This window comes from Coregonus lavaretus (genome assembly GCF_964263955.1).
Source record: "Coregonus lavaretus genome assembly, contig: HAP1_SCAFFOLD_1463, whole genome shotgun sequence".
Lineage (NCBI taxonomy): Eukaryota > Metazoa > Chordata > Actinopteri > Salmoniformes > Salmonidae > Coregonus > Coregonus lavaretus.
The window spans coordinates 83,475-104,522 of NW_028165324.1; the positions used below are offsets into that span (position 1 = coordinate 83,475).

Below are 21,048 nucleotides of genomic sequence, written 5' to 3' on the forward strand. Positions count from 1 at the left end.
AGCGTATATAACAAAGTATTGAGAAACTTTTGTTATTGACCAAATACTTATTTTCCACCATAATTTGCAAATAAATTCAAAAAAAATCCTACAATGTGATTTTCTGGATTTTTTTTTCTCATTTTGTCTGTCATAGTTTAAGTGGGAGAACTTGCACAATTGGTGGCTGACTAAATACTTTTTTCCCCCACTGTACAGGGGTATCAGTACCGAGTCAATGTGCTGAGGTACAGGTTAGGAGCAGAAGTTGAATGAAAAACATACAGCTTTATACAATTTGATTTAATGTGGCATGACCAAAAATTATATTCTAGTAAAAATATATGAGACAAGTGTACGAGCAGTATGTGTGTTCTCGCATAAACTTTAAGTAGCCTATATTTGATGTGATATATTCCTTTCGAGATAGGATTGTGTCACGGCACAGATCTGGGGAAGTGTACCAAAACATTTTTGCAGCAGTGAAGGTCCCCAAGAACAAAGTTGCTCCTATCATTCTTAAATGGAAGTAGTTTGGAACCACCAAGACTCTTCTAGAGCTGGCCAATCGGTGGAGAAGGGCCTTGGTCAGTGAGGTGACTAAGAACCCAATGGTCACTCTGACAGAGATCCAGAGTTCCTCTGTGGAGATGGGAGAACTTTCCAGAAGGACAGCAGCACTCCATCAATCAGGCCATTATGGTAGAGTGGCCAGACGGAAGCCACTCCTCAGTAAAAGGCACATGAAAGCCCGCTTGGAGTTTGCCAAAAGGCACCTAAAGGACTCTCAGACCATGAGAAACAAGATTCTCTGGCCTGATGAAACCAAGATTGAACTCTTTGGCCTGAATGCCAAGTATCAGGTCTGGAGGAAACCTGGCACAATCCCTACGGTGAAACATGGTGGTGGCAGCATCATGCTGTGGGGATGTTTTTCACCGGCAGGGACTGGGAGACTAGTTAGGATCGAGGGAAAGATTAACAAAACAAAGTACAGAGAGATCATTGATGAAAACCTGCTCCACAACACTCAGGACCTCAGACTGGGGCAAACGTTCACCTTCCAACAGGACAACGACCCAAAGTCTCTTCTGAGAGACTGGATGACGGCTGCCTGCTCCCTCTTCCATAGTGAGAACACTGCTGGCTCAACATGGGCTTCTGAGAGACTGGATGACGGCTTCCTGCTCCCTCTTCCATAGTGAGAACACTGCTGGCTCAACATGGGCTTCTGAGAGACTGGATGACGGCTGCCTGCTCCCTCTTCCATAGTGAGAACACTGCTGGCTCAACATGGGCTTCCTGGTGATGAAAGAAAGTGTAGTGGTCAATGGTAGCCACTCCCATTGTGTGAAGCAGTTGTAGTCTTTGTTGGCATGCATCCAAATCAAATCAAATTTAGTTTAGCAGATGTTATTGCGGGTGTACCGAAATGCTTGTGCTTCTAGCTACGACAGTGCAGTAATATCTAACAGTTTCACAACATATACCTAATACACACAAATCTAAGTAAGGAATGGAATTAAGAATATATACACCAGCAGTCAAAAGTTTTGACACACCAACTTATTTAAGGGTTTTTCTTTATTTTTGAAACGTTTTACATTGTAGAATAATAGTGAAGACATCAAAACTATGAAATAACACATATGGAATCATGTAGTAACCAAAAAAGTGTTAAACAAATCTAAATATATTTTATATTTGTGATTCTTCAAATAGCCACCCTTTGCCTTGATGACAGCTTCTCTCAACCAGCTTCATGAGGTAGTCACTTTGAATGCATTTCAATTAACAGGTGTGCCTTCTTAAAAGTTAATTTGTGGATTTTATTTCCTTCTTAATGCGTTTGAGCCAATCAGTTGTGTTGTGACAAGGTAGGGGGGGTATACAGAAGATAGCCCTATTTGGTAAAAGACCAAGTCCATATTATGGCAAGAACAGCTCAAATAAGTAAAGAGAAACGACAGTCCATCGTTACTTTAAGACATGAAGGTCAGTCAATACGGAACATTTCAAGAACTTTGAAAGTTTCTTCAAGTGCAGTCGCAAAAACCATCAAGCGCTATGATGAAACTGGCTCTCATGAGGACCGGCACAGGAATGGAAGACCCAGAGTTACCTCTGCTGCAGAGGATAAGTTCATTAGAGTTACCAGCCTCAGAAATTGCAGCCCAAATAAATGCTTCACAGAATTCAAGTCACAGACACATCTCAACATCTACTGTTCAGAGGGGACTGTGTGAATCAGGCCTTCATGGTCGAATTGCTGCAAAGAAACCACCACTATAGTACACCAATAATAAGAAGAGACCTGCTTGGGCCAAGAAACACGAGCAATGGACTTTAGACCGGTGGAAATTTGTTTTTGGTCTGGATTCCAAATTTGAGATTTTTGGTTCCAACCGACGTGTCTTTGTGAGACGCAGTGTGGGTGAACGGATGATCTCCGCATGTGTAGTTCCCACCGTAAAGCATGAGGGAGGAGGTGTTATGGTGTGGGGGTGCTTTGCTGGTGACACTGTCTGTGATTTATTTAGAATTCAAGGCACACTTAACCAGCATGGCTACCACAGCTTTCTGCAGCGATACGCCATCCCATCTGGTTTGGCCTTAGTTGGACTTCCATTTGTTTTTCAACAGGACAATGACCCAACACACCTCCAGGCTGGGTAAGGGCTATTTTACCAAGAATGAGAGTGATGGAGTGCTGCATCAGATGACCTGGCCTCCACAATCCCCCAACCTCAACCCAATTGAGATGCTTTGGAATGAGTTGGACCGCAGAGTGAAGGAAAAGCAGCCAACAAGTGCTCAGCATATGTGGGAACTCCTTCAAGACTGTTGGAAAAGCATTCCAGGTGAAGCTGGTTGAGAGAATGCCAAGAGAGTGCAAAGCTGTCATCAAGGCAAAGGGTGGCTATTTGAAGAATCTCAAATAGAAAATATATTTTGATTTGTTTAAAAATAAATTGGTTACTACATGATTCCATATGTGTTATTTCATAGTTTTGATGTCTTCACTATTATTCTACAATTAAAAAAAAAAATTAAATAAAGAAAAACCCTTGAATGAGTAGGTGTGTGAAAACTTTTGACTGGTACTGTTCATATATGGATGAGCAATGTCAGAGCGGCATGGACTAAGATACAGTAGAATAGTATACAATACAGTATATACATGTGAGATGGGTAATGCAAGATATGTAAACATTATTAAAGTGACTAGTGTTCCATTTCTTAAAGTGGCCAGTGATTTCTAGTCTATAGGCAGCAGCCTCTAATGTGCTAGTGATGGCTATTTAACAGTCTGATTGCCTTGAGATAGAAGCTGTTTTTCAGTCTCTCGGTTCCAGCTTTGATGCACCTGTACTGACCTCGCCTTCTGGATGATAGCGGGGTGAACAGGCAGTGGCTCGGGTGGTTGATGTCCTTGATTATCTTTTTGGCTTTCCTGTGACATCGGGTGCTGTAGGTGTCCTGGAGGGCGGGTAGTTTTCCCCCGGTACTGTCTGTGTGGGTGGACCATTTCAGTTTGTCAGTGATGTGTGCGCCATGGAACTTGAAGCTTTTCACCTTCTCCACTGCTGTCCTGTCGATGTGGATAGGGGGGTGGACCCTCTGCTGTCTCCTGAAGTCCACGATCATCTCCTTTGTTTTGTTGACGTTGAGTGAGAGGTTATTTTCCTGGCACCACACTCCCAGAGCCCTCACCTCCTCCCTGTAGGCTGTCTCGTCATTGTTGGTAATCAAGCCTACTACTGTTGTGTCGTCTGCAAACTTGATGATTGAGTTGGAGGCGTGCTTGGCCACGCAGTCATGGGTGAACAGGGAGTACAGGAGTGGGCTGAGCACGCACCCTTGTGGGGCCCCAGTGTTGAGGATCAGCGAAGTGGAGGAGTTGTTTCCTACTTTCAACACCTGGGGGCAGCCCGTCAGGAAGTCCAGGACCCAGTTGCACAGGGCGGGGTTCAGACCCAGGGCCTCAAGCTTAATGATGAGCTTGGAGGGTACTATGGTGTTGAATGCAAAGCTATAGTCAATGAGCAGCATACCTACATAGGTATTAATCTTGTCCAGATGGGATATGGCAGTGTACAGTGTGATGGCGATTGCATCATCTGTGGATGAATTGGGGCGGTAAGCAAATTGAAGTGGGTCTAGGGTGACAGGTAAGGTAGAGGTGATATGATCCTTGACTAGTCTCTCAAATCACTTCACGATGACAGAGGTGAGTGCTACGGGGCGATAGTCATTTAGTTCAGTTACATTTGCCTTCTTGGGTACAGGAGCAATGGTGGCCATCTTGAAACATGTGGGGACAGCAGACTGGGATTGGGAGAGATTGAATATGTCTGTAAAAACACCAGCCAGCTGGTCTGCTCATGCTCTGAGGATGCGGCTAGGGATGTTGTCTGGGCAGGCAACCTTGCGAGGCTTAACACACTTAAATGTCTTACTCACGTCGGCCACGGAGAAGTCGAGCCCACAGTCCTTGGTAGTGGGCCGCGTCGGTGGCACTGTGTTATCCTCAAAGCGGGCGAAGAAGGTGTTTAGCTTGTCCGGAAGCAAGACTTCAGTGTCGGCGACGTGGCTGGTTTTCCTTTTGTAGACCGTGATTGTCTGTAGACCCTGCCACATATGTCTTGTGTCTGAGCCGTTGAATTGCAACTCCACTTTGTCTCTATACTGACGTTTTGCCTGTTTGATTGCCTTGCGGAGTGAATAACTACACTGTTTTTATTCTGCCATATTCACAGTCACCTTGCCATGGTTAAATGTGGTGGTTCCCCGCGCTGCCATCTAGCCACGGTTTCTGGTTAGGGTAGGTTTTAATAGTCACAGTGGGCACAACATCTCCTATACACTTCCTGATAAACTCAGTCACTGTTTCAGAGTATTCGTCTAAATTATGACCGCAAGCTACCCGGAACATATCCCAGTCCGCGTGATCAAAACAATCTTGAAGTGTGGATTCCGATTGGTCAGACCAGCGTTGAATAGTCCTCAGCACGGGTACTTCCTGTTTGAGTTTCTGCCTATAGGAAGGGAGGAGCAAAATGGAGTCGTGGTCAGATTTGCAGAAAGGAGGGCGGGGTAGGGCCTTGTAAGCATCCCGGAAATTCGAATAGCAATGGTTGAGTGTTTTAGCAGCGCGAGTACAACAGTCGATATGTTGATAGAATTTCGGCAGCCTAGTCCTCAAATTTGTTTTGTTAAAATCCCCAGCTACAATAAATGCAACCTCAGGATATGTGGTTTCCAGTTTGCATAAAGTCCAGTGAAGTTATTTGTGGTATCGGCGTGAGGGGGGATTTTTAACGGCCGTGGCTATAACCAAGGAAAATTATCTTGGGAGATAATACGGTCCGCATTTGATTTTGAGGTATTATAGGTCGGGTGAACAAAAGGACTTGAGTTCCTGTATGTTACTAAAATTATACCATGAGTTGTTAATCATGAAACACACACCTCCGCCCTTCTGCTTCCCGGAGAGATATGTATTCCTGTCTGCGCGATGAACTGAGAACCCATTTGGCTGGACAGATTTCAACAGAATATCCTTAGAGATGTTCCATGTTTCCGTGAAACAAAGTATGTTACAGAACCTGATGTCTCTCTGGATAGAAACCCTTGCCCTGAGCTCGTCAACTTTGTTATCCAAAGACTGAACATTAGCAAGTAATATACTCGGAAGCGGTGGGTCACCTCCTAAGTCAAACCAGCAGGCCGCTCCGAGTGCCGGCGATGTTTTGGGTCGGCCTCTGGAACCAGTTTAATTGCCCTGGGGAGAGCGAACAAAGGCTCTGCTTCGAGAAAGTCGTATTCCTGGACGTACTGCTGGTAGTTCTGGTGAGTTGCCAATAGTTTTTCCCGGCTGCATGTAATGACACAAAACATTTTCTGAGCTAATAATGTAAAAAATAACACATAAAACAACTAAATACCGCAAAAGTTTCCTAAGAGCTAGTCGCGAGGCCGCCATCTCCGTCGGCACGATCACTTACTTACAGACACCAGATTGGCAGTAGAAAGGAGGCTGTTTCCCGCATGCTTCATCCCAACCATTGGCTGGCTCGACCACTCCCCCACATGACCGCAGGACCAGCACCGCTGTCAGATCTTCACGGCCATTCCTACAGCCTTTATCACCGTCCCTGGAGTCTCTTCATTGTCTGATCTTCATTCCCACAGCCTTCATCACCGTCCCTGGAGTCTCTTCATTGTCTGATCTTCATTCCCACAGTCTTCATCACCGTCCCTGGAGTGTCTTCGCTGCACATCACACAAGTTCTGAAGAGTTCCAGAAGCTGTGATTGAAACACGATGTACTTCATCTCCTTGTTAGGAGCAGTTTTCAGACTCTCTAAAATAATATTATTAAAATGTCAATACATAAACAGCGATGTAGCGTCTATGTCCAATAATGTGTAGCCAATAAGAAACCTGTCCCATTCTACTTGTCTATTATCTTAACAATGTTAAGAAATAGTCATTTGTGATGACTTACTGATGCTTCTAGTGTGCTGTCTCAATGAAGAGAGCTGTGTGCCCATGTGACACCATCCTTGATGTGGGGAAGAGTGTTGGGCAGGCACATCCTGTTCCTATTAAGACCTGACCAGCTGAGTGCAGGTGGGCTCTCCTGTCAACATGAGGCTCCTGCTGCTGCCCTCAAAGACACATTGACAGATTTTTCACCTAGTCGTCTCTGGGATTCAAACCAGGGACCTTTCGGTTACTGGCCCAACACTCTTAACCGCTAAGCTACCTGCAGCAGGAGCCTCATGTTGACAGGTGAGCCCACCTTTATATTTCCCTCATTATGAACATTCATATTGGACTGGACATCTATAGAGTTTTAAAAATGTATTTAACCTTTATTTAACTAGGAAAGTCTGTTAAGAACAAATTCTTATTTACAATGACAGCCTACACAGGCCAAACCCGCCCAATAATGGGCCAATTGTGCGCCGACCTATGGGACTCCCAATCACGGCCCATTGTGATACAACCCGAGATTGAACCAAGGTCTATAGGGATGCCTCTAGCACATTAGAGAGTAGCTGTGTTAAGATGTAGCAGCTAGCTAACTGGCTACCGATCAACCTATTGTGTGTATTGAACATTCATATTGGACTGGACAGCTAGCTAACTGGCTACAGATCAACCTATTGTCTTGATTTCTCAAATGACTGCCTCGCCTGGTTCACCAACTACTTCTCAGATAGAGTTCAATGTGTCAAATCGGAGGGCCTGTTGTCTGGACCTCTGGCAGTCTCTATGGGGGTGCCACAGGGTTCAATTCTTGGGCCGACTCTATTCTCTGTGTATATCAATGATGTCGCTCTTGCTGCTGGTGACTCTCAGATCCACCTCTACGCAGACGACACCATTTTGTATACATCTGGCCCTTCATTGGACACCGTGTTAACAAACCTCCAAACGAGCTTCAATGCCATACAACACTCCTTCCGTGGCCTCCAACTGCTCTTAAACGCTAGTAAAACTAAATACATGCTCTTCAATCGAACGCTGCTTGCACCCGCCCGCCCGACTAGAATCACTACTCTCGGAGGGTCTGACTTAGAATATGTGGACAACTACAAATACCTAGAGACCGTAAACTCTCCTTACAGACTTACATTAAGCATCTCCAATCCAAAGTTAAATCTAGAATCGGCTTCCTATTTCGCAACAAAGCCCCCTTCACTCATGCTGCTAAACATGGCCTCGTAAAACTGACTATCCTACCGATCCTTGACTTCAGCGATGTCATTTACAAAATAGCTTCCAACACTCTACTCAGCAAATTGGATGTAGTCTATCACAGTGCCATCCGTTTTGTCACCAAAGCCCCATATACTACCCACCACTGTGACCTGTAAGCTCTTGTTGGCTGGTCCTCACTACATGTTCGACGCCAAATCCACTGGCTCCAGGTCATCTATAAATGACTTCTAGGCAAATCCCCGCCTTATCTTAGATCATTGGTCACCATAGCAACACCCACCCGTAGTATGCGTTCCAGCAGGTATATCTCACTGGTCATCCCCCAAGCCAACACCTCCTTTGGCCGCCATTCCTTCCAGTTCTCTGCTGCAAATGACTGGAACGAACTGCAAAAATCTATGAAGCTGGAGACACTTATCTCCCTCACTAACTTTAAGCATCAGTTGTCAGAGCACCTTACCGATCACTGCACCTGTACACAGCCATTCTGAAATGAGCCCACCCAACTACCTCATCCCCATATTGTTATTTACATTGTTCATTATTTTGCTCATTTGCACCCCAGTATCTCTTTTTGCACATCATCTTCTGCACATCTATCATTCCAGTGTTAATACTACATTGTACTTATTTTGCACTATGGCCTATTTATTGCCTTACCTCCATAACTTGCTACATTTGCACACACTGTATATATATTTTCTATTGTGTTATTGACTGTACGTTTTGTTTTACCCCATTTGTAACTCTGTATTGTTGTTTTTATCGCACTGCTGTGCTTTATCTTGGCCAGGTCGCAGTTGTAAATGAGAACTTGTTCTCAACTGGCTTACCTGGTTAAATAATGGTGAAATAAAAAAGAAATGGTGTGTATTGAACATTCATATTGGACTGGACAGCCTTACTGGACAGCTAGTTAACTGGCTACCGATCAACCCATTGTGTGTATTGAACATTCATATTGGACTGGACAGCTAGCTAACTGGCTACAGATCAACCTATTGTGTGTATTGAACATTCATATTGGACTGGACAGCTAGCTAACTGGCTACAGATCAACCTATTGTGTGTATTGAACATTCATATTGGACTGGACAGCTAGCTAACTGGCTACAGATCAACCTATTGTGTGTATTGAACATTCATATTGGACTGGACAGCTAGCTAACTGGCTACCGATCAACCTATTTTGTGTATTGAACATTCATATTGGACTGGACAGCTAGCTAAATGGCTACAGATCTACCTATTGTGTGTATTGAACATTCATACTGGACTGGACAGCTAGCTAACTGGCTACAGATCAACCTATTTTGTGTATTGAACATTCATATTGGACTGGACAGCTAGCTAACTGGCTACAGATCAACCTATTTTGTGTATTGAACATTCATATTGGACTGGACAGCTAGCTAACTGGCTACAGATCAACCTATTTTGTGTATTGAACATTCATATTGGACTGGACAGCTAGCTAACTGGCTACAGATCAACCTATTTTGTGTATTGAACATTCATATTGGACTGGACAGCTAGCTAACTAGCTACACATCAACCTATTGTGTGTATTGAACATTCATATTGGACTGGACAGCTAGCTAACTGGCTACCGATCAACCTATTGTGTGTATTGAACATTCATATTGGACTGGACAGCCTTACCTATAGAGTAGCACCACCACCCATCAGCCAGTTCTCTTCTTGACGTCAAAGCCTCAGTGTATTGTTGCTATAGGAGTTTTTGATTAATAATCCTATTTATTTCAAGCCACACTAAGATGTCACCTTACTATTCCTTTAAAGCCCCACTCAGTAAGATATAAATCATCAGAGTGGGTCACCAACTTAAATGTAAACAATGGAGCAAATGCATCACATGTAAATATCACTTGATTATCAGAGGGGTGTACTACGGAGCCAGATAGAACTACTGAGACATTCCAAATCAGGCTTCATCCATATCATGAAGGTGGATGTTGATCCAACCATTTCAAAAGTAATGACGGGGCTGATGGATATGCGGGTACGATTGTATTAATGCCAACAGACAATTTGTTAGTTCGTTTGACATGGTGGGGTCTTTTTGTGTCAGTAAAAATGTATAGGCGAGAAATGGCGGTGGAAACTCCTTTATGCGCAAATATTGATATAATAACCATCATATCGAAGTTAGCTTGGAGTCATGCGATGATATGTTGTGTGGTCCTCCCACTACGACTTGGGAACCCATGCAGTTTATTAGGCTACAGATGAAATAAGTTATGAACTTCACAGGGTGGTGAAAGTGCACGTGATGAGCTTGATGCTCCGTTCCAATACATTTTGATGGTCTCATTCTGGTGACATGATGATCGATGCTTGGTTGCCATTTGACAAATAAAATAATATCGCTCTTATCCATAATAATCTCATCATGTAGGTAGCCTACCTGCACTGTATCTGTGAGCTGTTGGCTACAGTGCACGTGCCAAGAGCACGTTTGCTATATAACGCAACAGTTTTTTCAAACCATCAGTAGAGTTGAAAATGCGATGGTAACCCATTTAACTTGTATTTTAATTTGGTAAATGGAAATTTAACAGCAAAATCATTTTTTTTGTGCACTACGTCATCACACAAAGCCTTTGATCCGCAATAAGTCTGTTTGATAGAAACATAATGCATCTATTGTTTTAGGTAGATTAGAATATTCACATGAAAATCTGGTCGCAAATTGCATGGAAACTTAGCTACTAAGGTGGATATTGATCCAACACCTGCCGCTTATTCAAACCAGTCCACTGGGCACAGACGTCAGTTCAACATCTGGTTTCTATTTACATTTCTTTAAAGTGAATTCAACATGAAATCAACACAAAATGTCAACTGTCATTGGATTTAGGTTGGAAGTTTGGATTTGTTTTGTTGAAATGACGTGGAAACAACGTTTATTCAACCAGTGGGAGGCTTGTAAATGCCCCCAGGAAAGTCGAACGAGGAACTCTTCATTGAGACAATGATGAAACAGCAATAGGTCGGCAAATATCACTTGATTACCTGTAGTGCTGAAGGAATGACACACCCAGATAAACACACAGTCAGAGTTTAAAAAAGGACAATTTAAACACATGGAATCTGATCTACTGTATATTCAAACTGACACACTCCATATTCAATTCATGTTTTCTAATAAACACAATATATGTTTGAGTATACTTTGTATAAACACATTTCATATGGAATAAACAAGTAACCACATTCTCAGTCAACAATATAAGACAATGGGAGCACTGTGTATGTTCTCTGATGAATTTTAAGTCAATGTGATGTGAAATATCAATTTTACACACTAGGAGAAGTAATTAAGTCAACGTGATGTGAAAAATATCAATTTACACACTAGGATAAGTAATTCTTCTCTCCTGTGTGGATTCTCACATGACTTTTAAGTGACTGTGATGAGTAATATGTCTTCCCACAGTCTGAACATTTGTAAGGCTTCTCCCCTGTGTGCCGTCTCATGTGTTCTTTCAGCTTTCTGAACTGGTTAAAACGCTTTCCACACTGTGGGCAGTGGTAAGGTTTCTCCCCTGTGTGTATTCGCTCATGAGCTTTCAGGTTTCCTAAATGGCTAAAACTCTTTCCACACTGGGAGCATTGATAAGGCTTCTCCCCTGTGTGTATTTGCTGATGAGATTTCAGGTTTCCTAAATGGTTAAAACTCGTTCCACACCAGGTGCAGTGGAATGGCTTCTCACCTGTGTGTATTCGCTCATGAGCTTTCAGTTTTCCAAAATGGATAAAACTCTTTCCACACTGAGAGCAGTGGTAAGGCTTCTCCCCTGTGTGTATTCGCTCATGAGATTTCATGTTTCCTACGTGGTTAAAACGCTTTCCACACTGGGCGCAATGGTATGGCTTCTCCCCAGTGTGTATTCGCTCATGAGTTTTCAGGGTGTCTAACCTGTTAAAACTCTTTCCACAATGGGAACAGTGGTAAGGCTTCTCCCCTGTGTGTATTCGCTCATGAGCTTTCAGCTTTCCTAACTCCTTAAAACTCTTTCCACACTGTGCGCAATGGGGTGACTTCGCTCCTGTGTGTGTCCTCTCATGTCTTTTCAGGCTTCCTAACTTGGCAAACCTAGTTCCACACTGGGAGCAGAGGTGTCGTCTTGCTGGTTTGGATGTCTCTGGTTCCTTCGACTTTGGTTTTTCTCCTGGCAAAGACAGTGTTTATTTAAAGAGAGACCTGAATGAAACCCCACTTGATAAAACCGCCATGCTATGAAACAAATAATGTAAAGCTTCCTGGTATTTACTGATAATATATTTACATGACTTATTTTATTCATTCTGTTTATAAGTCAGAACACAAAAAACTAGACAGTTCTAGGACACTCAAGACAGACATCTCTGGATTCCTATCGTGCAGGTGGTTGTAAATGTATAACCTTAATAGCTGTATGATACAGAATGAGACCTACACATTTCCTTCAACCAAAAATAAGTAAAAAAGTAATTTTGTGTGGAAGTCCTTTTGTGTGGAAGTCCTTTTGTTTTTACATTGGAGACAGACAAAGCACATCAGTAACATCTACCCGTTTTCGAAAGGGTCCGACACATGATGTTTAAATGTTTCTAATTTAGACATTCAAAATTTTTTACATTTTGACTATCACTATGTGAAATATTTTGTTCCTAAAAATATAAACACAACATGTAAAGTGTTGGTCCCATGTTTCATGAGCTGAAATAAAAGATCACAGAATTTTTCGAAGCGCACGAAAGCTTATTTCTCTCAAATGTTGTGCACTAATTTGTTTACATCCCTGTTAGTGAACATGTCTCCTTTGCCAAGATAAGGCATATCAAGAAGCTGATTAAACAGCATGATCATTACACAGGTGCACCTTGTTCTGGGGACAATAAAAGGCCACTCTAAAATGTGCAGTTTTGTCACACAACACAATGCCACAGATGTCTCAAGGTTTGAGGGAGCGTGCAATTGGTATGCTGACTGCAGGAATATCCACTGGAGCTGTTACCAGAGAATCTAATGTTAATTTCTCTACCATAAGCCGCCTCCAACGTCGCTTTAGAGAATTTGGCAGAATATCCAACAGGCCTCACAACAGCAGACCAGATGGGGGACCGAGTGGCGCAGCGTCAAAAGGCGTCACTACAGACCCAGGATCGATCCCGGGCTGTATCACAACCGGCCGTGATCGGGAGTCCCAAAGGGCGGAGTACAATTGGCCCAGCATTGTCCTGGTTAGGGGAGGGTTTGGCCGTCATTGTAAATAAGAATTTGTTCTTAACTGACTTGCCTAGTTAAATAAACATATACGCATACATTTACATATGTAAAGAAGGTATTTATGTTTCTATATACATTTGCAAAAATTCTAAAAACCTGTTTTCACTTTGTTATTAGGGGGTATTGTGTCCCCCAGGGCTCAGTTCTAGGCCCTCTCCTATTCTCCCTATACACCAAGTCACTTGGCTCTGTCATATCCTCACATGGCCTCTCCTATCATTGCTACGCTGACGATACACAACTAATCTTCTCCTTTCCCCCTTCTGATAACCAGGTGGCGAATCGCATCTCTGCATGTCTGGCAGACATATCAGTATGGATGACGGATCACCACCTCAAGCTGAACCTTGGCAAGACGGAGCTGCTCTTCCTCCCGGGGAAGGACTGCCCGTTCCATGATCTCGCCATCACGGTTGACAACTCCGTTGTGTCCTCCTCCCAGAGTGCGAAGAGCCTTGGCGTGACCCTGGACAACACCCTGTCGTTCTCCGCTAACATCAAGGCGGTGACCCGATCCTGCAGGTTCATGCTCTACAACATTCGGAGAGTACAACCCTGCCTTACACAGGAAGCGGCACAGGTCCTAATCCAGGCACTTGTCATCTCCCGTCTGGATTACTGCAACTCGCTGTTGGCTGGGCTCCCTGCCTGTGCCATTAAACCCCTACAACTCATCCAGAATGCCGCAGCCCGTCTGGTGTTCAACCATCCCAAGTTCTCTCACGTCACCCCGCTCCTCCGCACACTCCACTGGCTTCCAGTTGAAGCTCGCATCTGTTACAAGACCATGGTGCTTGCCTATGGAGCTGTGAGGGGATCGGCACCTCTGTACCTTCAGGCTCTGATCAGTCCCTACACCCAAACGAGGGCATTGCGTTCATCCACCTCTGGCCTGCTGGCTCCCCTTCCTCTGCGGAAGCATAGTTCCCGCTCAGCCCAGTCAAAACTGTTCGCTGCTCTGGCACCCCAATGGTGGAACAAGCTCCCTCACGACGCCAGGACAGCGGAGTCACTCACCACCTTCCGGAGACATTTGAAACCCCACCTCTTTAAGGAATACCTGGGATAGGATAAAGTAATCCTTCTACCCCCCCGCCCCCCCCCTAAAAAAAAAACATTGTAAAGTGGTTATCCCACTGGCTATAGGGTGAATGCACCAATTTGTAAGTCGCTCTGGATAAGAGCGTCTGCTAAATGACGTAAATGTAATGTAAATGTAGATTGACGAGATTTTTAAAATATTTATCCATTTTAGAATCAGGCTGTAATGGAACAAAATATGGAAAAAGTCAAGGGGTCTGAATACTTTCTGAAGGCACTGTATAGAGCTATATTATAAAGTATGAAAGGCTTGTTCATCGACATATCATGAATTCACTATCACATCATCATATACCCTACAAGTCAAAGATTTGGACACACCTACTCATTCAAGGGTTTTACTTTATATTTACAATTGTTTACATTGTAGAATAATAGTGAAGACATCACAACTATGAAAGAACACATATGGAATCATGTAGTATCCCAAAAAGTGTTAAACAAATCTAAATATATTTTATATTATTTGAGATTCTTCAAAGTAACCACCCTTTGCCTTGATGACAGCTTTGCACACTCTTGACATTCTCTCAACAAGCTTCATGAGGTGGAATGCATTTCAATTAACAGATGTGCCTTCTTAAAAGTTAATTTGTGGAATGTATTTCCTTCGTAATGCGTTTGAGCCAATCAGTTGTGTTGTGACAGGGTAGGGAGGGGTATACAGAAGATAGCCCTATTTGGTAAAAGACCAAGTCCATATTATGGCAAGAACGGCTCAAATAAGCAATGAGAAATGACAGTCCATCATTACTTTAAGACATGAAGGTCAGTCAATACGAAACATTTCAATAACTTTGAACGTTTCTTCAAGTGCAGTCGCAAAAACCATCAAGCGCTATGATTGAGGACCGCCACAGGAATGGAAGACCCAGAGTTACCTCTGCTGCAGAGGATAAGTACATTAGAGTTAACTGCACCTCAGATTGCAGCCCAAATAAATGCTTCACTGAGTTCTAGTAACAGAAACATATCAACATCAACTGTTCAGAGGAGACTGCGTGAGTCAGGCCTTCATGGTCGAATTGCTGCAAAGAAACCACTACTAAAGGACACCAATAAGAAAAAGAGACTTGCTTGGGCCAAGAAACACGAGCAATGGACATTAGACCGGTGGAAATCTGTCCTTTGGTCTGATGAGTCCAAATTTGAGATTTTTGGTTCCAACCGCCGTGTCTTTGTGAGACGCAGAGCAGGTGAATGGATGATCTCTGCATGTGTGGTTCCCACTGAGAAATATGGAGGAGGAGGTGTGATGGTGTGGGGGTGCTTTGCTAGTGACACTGGCGTGATGTATTTACAATTCAAGGCACACTTAACCAGCATGGCTACCACAGCATTCTGCAGCGATACGCCATCCCATCTGGTTTGCGCTGAATGGGACTATCATTTGTTTTTCAACAGGACAATGAACCAATACACCTCCAGGCTGTGTAAGGTCTATTTGACCAAGAAGGATAGTGATGGAGTGCTGCATCAGATGACCTGGCCTCCACAATCACCCGACCTCAACCCAATTGAGATGGTTTGGAATGAGTTGGACTGCAGAGTGAAGGAAATACAGCCAACAAGTGCTCAGCATATGTGGGAACTCCTTCAACACTGCCTTGATGACAGCTTTGCACACTTGCACAATGCTTTTCCAACAAAGGGTGGCTACTTTGAAGAATCTCAAATATAAAATATATTTTGATTTGTTTAACACTTTTTTGGTTACTACATGATTCCATTTGTGTTATTTCAGTTTTGATGTCTTCACTATTATTCTACAATGTAGAAAATAGTAAAAATAAAGAAAAACCCTGGAATGAGTAGAAGTGTCCAAACTTTTGACGTGTACTGTATATATATATATATATATATATATATATATATATATATATATATATATATATATATAATGTATATAAATCAAATACAAATATCTCAAATGAATATGCAACCATTTAAACAACTGCATTAGCATGAGAAGCAAAAACGTATTTTATTTACTGATCTAAAAGTGGATATTTTCCTTCCAAAAACATTTATTCTGCGCTGGATTCAAAACTGTGCTCACTCAGTCCACATCCATTCGTTCTGTGTCAATCTACCGGTCAATGTCTGCAATAATATCATCAACATTTGTATACTTGGACTTCGATTTAGTAGCCATTATTTACTTTTTCAGTTTTGAGAAAAGTTTGAAGAATAGAATGAACCACTGCGTAACGTAAACTACCGTGCTTCCTGTTTCCTTTCACCAGAGAATGAACCACTGGGTAACGTAAACTACCGTGCTTCCTGTTTCCTTTCACCAGAGAATGAACCACTGGGTAACGTAAACTACCGTGCTTCCTGTTTCCTTTCACCAGAGAATGAACCACTGGGTAACGTAAACTACCGTGCTTCCTGTTTCCTTTCACCAGAGAATGAACCACTGGGTAACGTAAACTACCGTGCTTCCTGTTTCCTTTCACCAGAGAATGAACCACTGGGTAACGTAAACTACCGTGCTTCCTGTTTCCTTTCACCAGAGAATGAACCACTGGGTAACGTAAACTACCGTGCTTCCTGTTTCCTTTCACCAGAGAACGAACCACTGGGTAACGTAAACTACCGTGCTTCCTGTTTCCTTTCACCAGAGAATGAACCACTGGGTAACGTAAACTACCGTGCTTCCTGTTTCCTTTCACCAGAGAACGAACACTGCTGCTCACAGCTCGAGAATGATGGCTGTTTGTCGTACAAAGGGTGTTCACATACTGCTTGAAAGCCCAGCTCATTTTCAAAACAATAGGTGGTCATTGGACCAAGACACTGTCAATCAATAATGATGGCTGACCTTCATGGGCTAATTGGCATGTTGTGTAGCAAATACGTAATGTAGAATGATGAAACAAGTTTGGTTGCCTTCTAGAGTGTCTGAAGACTGCACAGAAACCGAACTTCCCCGGGTTAAACAGAGTTTTGCCAATTAGATTTCATAAATTGTTTTGTTGCAAGTTGAAACAGTCGGAATTCACGCAAAACGTTGTATACAACATTTGAATCCAGAAAATCACATTGTAGGATTTTTTATGAATTTATTTGCAAATTATGGTGGAAAATAAGTATTTGGTCAATAACAAAAGTTTCTCAATACTTTGTTATATACCCTTTGTTGGCAATGACACAGGTCAAACGTTTTCTGTAAGTCTTCACAAGGTTTTCACACACTGTTGCTGGTATTTTGGCCCATTCCTCCATGCAGATCTCCTCTAGAGCAGTGATGTTTTGGGGCTGAGATCTGGAGACTGGCTAGGCCACTCCAGGACCTTGAAATGCTTCTTACGAAGCCACTCCTTCGTTGCCCGGGCGGTGTGTTTGGGATCATTGTCATGCTGAAAGACCCAGCCACGTTTCATCTTCAATGCCCTTGCTGATGGAAGGGGGTTTTCACTCAAAATCTCACGATACATGGCCCCATTCATTCTTTCCTTTACACGGATCAGTCGTCCTGGTCCCTTTGCAGAAAAACAGCCCCAAAGCATGATGTTTCCACCCCCATGCTTCACAGTAGGTATGGTGTTCTTTGGATGCAACTCAGCATTCTTTGTCCTCCAAACACGACAAGTTGAGTTTTTACCAAAAAGTTATATTTTGGTTTCATCTGACCATATGACATTCTCCCAATCCTCTTCTGGATCATCCAAATGCACTCTAGCAAACTTCAGACGGTTCTAGACATGTACTTAAGCAGGGGGACACGTCTGGCACTGCAGGATTTGAGTCCCTGGCGGCGTAGTGTGTTACTGATGGTAGGCTTTGTTACTTTGGTCCCAGCTCTCTGCAGGTCATTCACTAGGTCCCCCCGTGTGGTTCTGGGATTTTTGCTCACCGTTCTTGTGATCATTTTGACCCCACGGGGTGAGATCTTGCGTGGAGCCCCAGATCGAGGGAGATTATCAGTGGTCTTGTATGTCTTCCATTTCCTAATAATTGCTCCCACAGTTGATTTCTTCAAACCAAGCTGCTTACCTATTGCAGATTCAGTCTTCCCAGCCTGGTGCAGGTCTACAATTTTGTTTCTGGTGTCCTTTGACAGCTCTTTGGTCTTGGCCATAGTGGAGTTTGGAGTGTGACTGTTTGAGGTTGTGGACACTTTATACTGATAACAAGTTCAAACAGGTGCCATTAATACAGGTAACGAGTGGAGGACAGAGGAGCCTCTTAAAGAAGAAGTTACAGGTCTGTGAGAGCCAGAAATCTTGCTTGTTTGTAGGTGACCAAATACTTATTTTCCACCATAATTTGCAAATAAATTCATAAAAAATCCTACAATGTGGTTTTCTGGATTTTCTTTTCTCATTTTGTCTGTCAATCTTTGGAGGGAGTTGAAAGTCCGTGTTGCCCAGCGACAGCCCCAAAACATCACTGCTCTAGAGGAGATCTGCATGGAGGCATGGGCCAAAATAACAGCAACAGTGTGTGAAAACCTTGTGAAGACTTACAGAAAACGTTTGACCTGTGTCATTGCCAACAAAGGGTATATAACAAAGTATTGAGAAACTTTTGTTATTGACCAAATACTTATTTTCCACCATAATTTGCAAATAAATTCATTAAAAATCCTACAATGTGATTTTCAGGATTTTCTTTTCTCAATTTGTCTGTCATAGTTGACGTGGACCTATGATGAAAATTACAGGCCTCTCTCATCTTTTTAAATGGGAGAACTTGCACAATTGGTGGCTGACTAAATACTTTTTTTCCCCCACTGTATGGACATTTTACCAATCGATTGGTCGAAAGAACAGGTGACTAGGTCGACCGAGATTTTTATTAGTCGAGGACAGCCCTACTGGGAACAGATTCCAGTCGATCTTCATGTCAACTAACAGAACTCTGCTGGTTGTCCTGGTAACAGATACCAGTGGGCAGATCTATTTTATTTGTTCAAACTAAACTACAGCACTTACTTTGATGAGTCAAATCTGCTCCTTTCTTCTCTTCTCCTCCTCTCACAGTTCCACTCAGCCCCGTTGTTTTCCTGCAGTCCACCAGCCGCACAGACAACCTCTTCAGACCCAGCAGTAAGGTGCTACTGGGAGAGGTACGACACGGGGACTCTGGGAGGGAGGAAGGGCTAGCGTTGTCCTGGTAACCATATAGAGGGGACACAGACACATATCATTATGGATGCTGATGTCACTGTTGTCATAAAGTGCTTTACAGAAACCCAGACCCCGATAGAGCAAGCTGTATGCTAGCCCAGACCTGTTCTGATCTGGAGAGACTCTTCTCTGCCTCGTCAGCATCAGGATGTTGTTGAGGCTCCCCAGTGGATCCATGATAGTCATGTCTCTCTCCTGTGTGAACGAGAACATCAAACAGATGGTAAACGTATGATCTTCTATTACAATCATAGGGTCTTCCAAGAGGCATTATTATATCTAAACAGGGCCTAAAACTGTAACTTTCATCATGATTTTATAAAATATTGTTTATGATGCAAATGTGAAAAGGTAGTTCCACAAATTGGGTGCCTTTTGCGTCCATTTGATATTTTAAGTAGAAATTAAGCACCAATATTGAATTTTAAAAGCCTGTTATATTAGATGAGGTGCACTTTAATGTAGACCACATGGAGAATTCATTAAAGCTAATTTAAAAGTACAAAAAATATATGTACCAATGGCAGATTGAACCTTTAACAACTCCTACAGTACTGAACAACATATTGAAGTATATAACTTCAGTAGAATGCCCCTTTAAAACCACACATTAGTTCAAGAACTGCATAGTTTGTGCCCCTGTTTTTAAGACAGTACTCACTGGTGTTAATCTGATCTTCTGTCTCCTCCTCCTGCTCTTTCACTCCAAAAATGTCTTCCTTCTTCACCTTTATTGAGATACGATCCTCTTCCTCTCTAAAAGGTTCTTCCTCTTTTTTCACTATAACATCCTCCTCTTCTTCTTCTTTCAATACACCAGCGTCCTCTTCCTCCTTTTTCATTCTGAAAGCTTCTACCTCCTCCTCTTCCACTGTGACAGCCTCTATCCCCTCTTCCTCTTTCACTCCAAACGGACCTTTCTCTTCTTTCACTGTAACATCCTCCTCTTCTTTCAGTGTAATAGCCTCCTCTTCCTCCTTTATCATTCTGAAAGCTTCTTCCTCTCCTTTCACTGTAACATCCTCCTCTTCTTGTTTCACAGCAATGTTCAGCCCCAGAGCTTCTTTCTCCATACACCAGACCTCCTCTTCTTTAGCAGGGGAGGAGTAGTTTAGTGAGCTCATGGTCAGGGATGTAAGCTAGTTAGCTAGCTAGTTAGCATTAGCGACTAGCCTAGTGGTAGGCTCAGTATCAGTTTGCAAATTAGGTTAAAGTTAACCAGTAGATAATGTTCGTCAACAGAAATGTGTTTAAAACACTGAGATTAGCTAATGTACATAAACATGGTCTAAAGCTGTAATCTTTCGGTTTTATGTTGACTAGCAAGCTACCGAGGTGGTTGAAAGCGTAGCCGTGTGGTTGTTGCTGAAGAAGTGTCCCGTCCAGTCCATTATACGTCACGCAAGAATCATCACCTGAAAGACGCACATCGCCATCTGCTGACTGGAGTGGGTAACGCAGTTTGGAAACAATATTTACTACATCGTTCGTATTGGCAAAGAATGTCGTAATAATTTAACAATACGTTGATATATTTTCTCCTACGTCTTACAAATAAGACTTTCCTGTACACAGACGTAGAAGCTTAATATTAATATTTAGATTTAGGTTCCTGTCTCTCCATTGGGATTCTCTGCCTCTGACCCTATTACGGGGCTGTTTCCCTGGCTTACTGGTGCTTTCCATGCCGTCCCTAGGAGGGGTGCATCACTTGAGTGGGTTGAGTCACTGACATTATCTTCCTGTCCGGTTTGTCGCTCCCTCGGGCTCGTGCAGTGGAGGAGATCTTCGTGGGCTATACTC

At 43.0% G+C, this 21,048-nt stretch overlaps 1 protein-coding gene across 1 annotated transcript; it reads right to left on the bottom strand.

Moving 5' to 3' along the window:
* Positions 1 to 10,619: 10,619 nt before the first annotated feature.
* LOC311115981 (uncharacterized protein) lies at positions 10,620 to 20,623 on the bottom strand. Its single transcript, XM_084191097.1, has 4 exons — positions 19,907 to 20,623; positions 19,349 to 19,440; positions 19,051 to 19,228; positions 10,620 to 11,909 (listed from the first exon to the last, which is right to left on the bottom strand). The coding sequence occupies exons 1-4, from the start codon at positions 20,367 to 20,369 to the stop codon at positions 11,092 to 11,094; spliced, it is 1,551 nt and encodes a 516-aa protein (XP_084047223.1). The 5' UTR covers positions 20,370 to 20,623; the 3' UTR covers positions 10,620 to 11,091.
* Between the last annotated feature and the right edge of the window lie 425 nt (positions 20,624 to 21,048).